The sequence below is a fragment of the Pezoporus wallicus genome, unplaced genomic scaffold, assembly GCF_028554395.1.
Source record: "Pezoporus wallicus isolate ANWC-B61680 ecotype Strahan unplaced genomic scaffold, APGP_CSIRO_Pwel_v1 contig_8403, whole genome shotgun sequence".
Taxonomy (NCBI): domain Eukaryota; kingdom Metazoa; phylum Chordata; class Aves; order Psittaciformes; family Psittacidae; genus Pezoporus; species Pezoporus wallicus.
The window spans coordinates 772,561-776,964 of NW_026641953.1; the positions used below are offsets into that span (position 1 = coordinate 772,561).

The 4,404-nt window shown below is 59.6% G+C and overlaps 1 protein-coding gene across 1 annotated transcript; it reads right to left on the bottom strand.

Annotated features, from left to right (window-relative positions):
* Positions 1 to 803: 803 nt before the first annotated feature.
* BMP4 (bone morphogenetic protein 4) lies at positions 804 to 3,714 on the bottom strand. The gene is made up of 3 exons (XM_057426321.1): positions 3,606 to 3,714; positions 2,828 to 3,204; positions 804 to 1,866 (listed from the first exon to the last, which is right to left on the bottom strand). The coding sequence occupies exons 2-3, from the start codon at positions 3,195 to 3,197 to the stop codon at positions 1,025 to 1,027; spliced, it is 1,212 nt and encodes a 403-aa protein (XP_057282304.1). The 5' UTR covers positions 3,198 to 3,204; positions 3,606 to 3,714; the 3' UTR covers positions 804 to 1,024.
* Positions 3,715 to 4,404: the final 690 nt, after the last annotated feature.

A 4,404-nucleotide genomic window follows, 5' to 3' on the forward strand; every position in this document is an offset into this window, starting at 1 on the left:
TCCCCCGATGGCCAAGGGCACAAGCCCCATGCACATATCCTGCTGTGCAGCCCAGCCCAGGGCACAGCTCCCTATCTCCCAAGCCAAAGACAGTCAAATGCATTTGAGCCAGAGCTTTCAGGCCCTAGGTACCTCCAAACATACCTGCTCAGGTCTGATCACCTTCCTGCTCGGAAGCAATTTGGAAAGGACACAGCACAGGTAGCTATTAGCAAACACATATTTAACTGCTGAAGGTATCTTTTTTTCCTCTCTCTCTTTTTTGGCATTGTAATGGGGTGATTTGATCTTCAAAGGACCCGTGCAAACCTTTGATGCTTCCCAAAGAAGTCAATCTCCAGTGGGAAGGAGAAAGGGGGGGGGGGGGGAATGTGAATAGTTTTAAAACCCGGGGAATCCTGAAGACAGAGGAAGGGTATAAAACCCAGTGGGTTTAGCATAAAGCCCTCAGGTAAATCTTCACCTTCTTTTCAAATGCATGTTTGGTGGGTTGCTTTGCAAAGGCTTGGGCCAGGTTAGCAAGGTCGGCTCTATCACCAGCAGCCGGGAGAAGCAGCTCTTAATCTCCAGGGACCCTCATCTCCCACGTGGCGCAGCCCCAGCACAGGGGGATCCGCGGTACCTCGGCGAGAAATAGAAAGACTGAAATTTGCAAAGCCTTTAAGGAGAAAAGGGATGAGGAGGGGAGAGCACGGGGGAGGGAAAGGGGGAAGAAGATGAAGAGGAGAGAAGATGTTGTTCCCTGCTGCACTCCCAGCCAGCACAGCCTCAGCAGCACCCTGAGAGGGGAGACACAAAATGCATTTACCTTTAAAATAATGACTCATTTTATTTTTTCTTTTAATATGTAGTTATAAATATATTTTGTCAAAATATATGATCATTATTGTCAAAAACATTTGCACATAAAGTCATAAATAAGGTCAAGGTGAACATTTAGTTTAGAGAAGAGTCCAGCTATAGCAAGCAGTTCTGGGGTGGGATGAGAGGGTGAGAGAAGGGGAGAGGGTGGCAGGGAAGGGGGTCAGCGGCACCCGCACCCCTCCACCACCATCTCCTGGTAGTTTTTCAGGACCACCTTGTCATACTCATCCAAGTAGAGCATGGAGATGGCGCTCAGCTCCGTGGGCACGCAGCAGGCCTTGGGGATGCTGGAGTTCACGGAGTTCACCAGCGTCTGCACGATGGCATGGTTCGTGGAGTTGAGGTGGTCGGCCAGAGGGAAGGGGCAGTCCCCGTGGCAGTAAAATGCCTGGTAGCCCGGGGGTGCCACGATCCAGTCGTTCCAGCCCACGTCGCTGAAATCCACATAGAGGGCATGGCGGCGGCAGTTTTTTTTGTTCTTGCGGGAACGCTGGTGCTTGGGGCTCCGGCGGGCTCTGCGGGTCAGTGCGTGGCCTCGCCCGTCGTGCCCAAAAGTGACCAGGAGCGGCCGGAGCTGAGCCCAGTCCCCGTGCCCTTGAGGTAAAGATCGGCTAATCCTGACGTGTTTGCCCTGGTGAGTCTGTGCGTGGTGGAGGTGCGTCACCTCGATCACCAGTCCGTGGTTCGGCTGCTTGTCCTTGGTCCACCGGATCACAGCCGGGCTCACATCAAAGGTCTCCCAGCGCGTCACGTTGTGGTGCACCAGCCGTGTGTCCAACAGGCGCGTAATGGCCTGAGCACGCTCCGACAGCGGCTTCATCACTTCGTAAATGTTTATCCGGTGGAAGCCCCTCTCCCACGCCGCGCTCGGCTCCTCCACCTGCTCCCGGTACAGCCGCAGCTCCGCCGACGAGATCACCTCGTTTTCCGGCACACTGCTGAGGTTGAAGACGAACCGGATCCTGGGTGCCTCGCTGGGACCCGGCACGGTCTCCAGGTGCTCTGGAGGGGTGCAGGACGGGAGAGAAGCGGTACAAAAAACAAACAAGAGCACATCAGCCTCGGGGCATTCAGCCACAGCCCCCGGCGCAACCACAGCTCGCACCCTCGCTTCACCGGCTCCTTTCTGCTCCCCATCGCATCCCTTCCTGCCAGATCCGGAGCAGATCCTGCCCCAGCACCGCTCGCTCAGCCCCCGCATGCCTGCGCCTGCACCGGGTCACCCCTTTCAGTCTCACTTCCCCTTTCGGGGAGGCTTTTCCCCTTCTCCCCCCAGTCTCCCTAAAATCACCTCCCCGGCAAGGTGCAGTGCCACGGAGCACAGAGGTCCCTTGTTACGGGGCGCAGGGGGAGAAGGAGAAGCAAATTCCAACGCAGTAATGATGCGGCTGGATTAATAATTCAGATTTACTTTGGAAAAGAAACATCCGCTAGGAAACATTTGGATCAGATTACAAGGGCCTATTGAATAAACCTTATAAACACACAGCTGTAAGTATTAAATTCGAGTACGGTTTTTTTTATTATTATTATCCCCCCCCCTTAAGAGCAAACCCAGGCAGCAACCGCTTTGATAGTTCAAAAGAAACACACCAGGGGCGAGATCCCGCCCTCGTTTTACTCCTGCATCCGATCCAGAGCCATTAAATCCACGCGAGCCCAGGGAGTGACCCCGCGGCAGAGGCACTGCAGGAAACTCGCTGTTGTCAACAGAAGTGAAAGCACCTCAAAATACGGTCAAGCTCTACTTAAGCACAGGATACTGGAAAACACAGGGAGCAGCGCGCCTGTCACCCGCACACGGCAGCGGGGGGGGGGGGGGGGGGGGGGGGGGGGGGGGGGTGTTCCTCCCGTAAATTTAGGACTGGGGTCGTCCTGCTGCTAAAAGCATTTGTGAGCTTCCAAACGCAAGGCAATCCCGATCGCTAACGGGGCTGGGAATTTACCTCCTCCCATCACTGACCTTCATGGTGGAAACTCCTCACGGTGTTTGCCCGGCTGGTCGATCGCTCAGGGTACTGCAGGCTAATTTCCTGGAGACTTTCCTCCTCTTCTCCAGACTGGAGTCGATAGAGATCCAGCATGTAACTAGGAATGACGGCTGACTTGCTGGGCTGAGGCCGCCTTCGCAGCCCAAACATCTGCAGCAGAGTTGTTTCGAAACCCCGCAAGAGTTCATGGCTTTGGGCAGAGCGGCGTCCGGATCCGGCTTGTCCCTGAAGTTCTGCGACTTTCTTCCTGCCGGTCTCCGGTATCAGGCTAGCATGGTTCGTACCTCCTAGCAGGACTTGGCATAGTAGGATGACCATCAGCATTCGGTTACCAGGAATCATGGTGTCTCTGGGGGGTAAAAAACGCAACAACAAACAACAAGTAAAGTCAGCATGAGAAGCAACCCCCCTTCCTCCTCCTCTTCCGAATAAACTTAAGGGGCAAAACGACACTAGAAGCAGCCCCGGAGCAGCAGTGTGCCGCCCGGAGCACCCGAGGGCCGACGAGTCTCCGGCGCATCCCGATCCCGACCCCGCCGGGTGCGGACGAAGCTGCGGCAGAGCCCCGGCTCCCGACGGGGAAGGGGCGCCCGGCTCAGCACTCAGGGCGGCCACAGGTTCGCGTCCCGCCGCCGGACCCCGCGAGCGGGGACCGCGACGAAACAAAGTTTTAAAAATCCCTAAAACCAAGAACCGCGCTGAAAACCAACAGCGAGGAGCGGAGCCGAGGAAGAAGAGGGCTGTACTCACTGACAGCAAGCAAGGCATATCAGCACAGTCCATGATTCTGGAGAGCCAGCCCCGACCCAGCGCGCCGAAAGCCTCGGGGCAGCGGCTGCCGAGCGCCTCCCGCGATCGCCGCCCGGACGCAGTGCGGCCGCCGCCGCCGCCGGCCCCGGTTTTCTGCCGGCCCCGCAGTCACGTGGAGCCCCGCTCCCCGCCGCCCGGCCCGGCCCGGCCCGGCCCGCCCCTGCCCCCGCCCGGCCCGGCCCCGCGGGGGAAGGCCCGGCCCGCCCCGCCGCCCGCGCCAGGCTCCGGGCCCTCGGCGCCCGCCGCCCCGGGGAGGGGAGAGGCGGGGAGGGCCGGGGGCGGCCGGCAGGGCAGGGGGCTGGTCCCGGGGTCGGGACCCGCCGGTGCTGGGGGCCGAGCTGCGGCGGGTGTGGGACCCGGCAGCGCGGTCCCCGGGGGTGGGGAGGGGGAAGAGAGACCTCCTCTCCGCTCAGGTGCATCCCCCGGGACCGGCGCAACCCGCGGCCCCTCCTGCCCCTCGGTCTCTCCGCACACCGCGAGCACAGTCGGTGTGGGGGCCCCTGGCGGGACCCGCGGAGGAGCCGGGTCGGGAGGGAAAACTCGGGCAAGAGAAACTCGGGCAGCGCCTCTCCCCCGAGGAGAAAGGGGGTAGCGCCTGGGAATAAGAAGCAGCTGCACGGAGGAAGGGACGGCGGGGGGCTCAGCTGCCAGGCCCGTGGATTATGCCTGCTCCTTGCCTGGGTTCCCACTCGCCCTCTGGGTTTTCCCACCCTCCTCCTCCCCTTTCCCTCCCTGGATG

Excerpts from the sequence above, each read along its gene's own strand:
- BMP4 (XM_057426321.1), bottom strand. The coding sequence starts at position 3,197 with ATGATTCCTGGTAACCGAATGCTGATGGTCATCCTACTATGCCAAGTC. Across the intron at positions 1,867-2,827 it reads GAGGAGTTTCCACCATGAAG|AGCACCTGGAGACCGTGCCG; the intron begins GTCAGTGATGGG and ends GCACCCCTCCAG.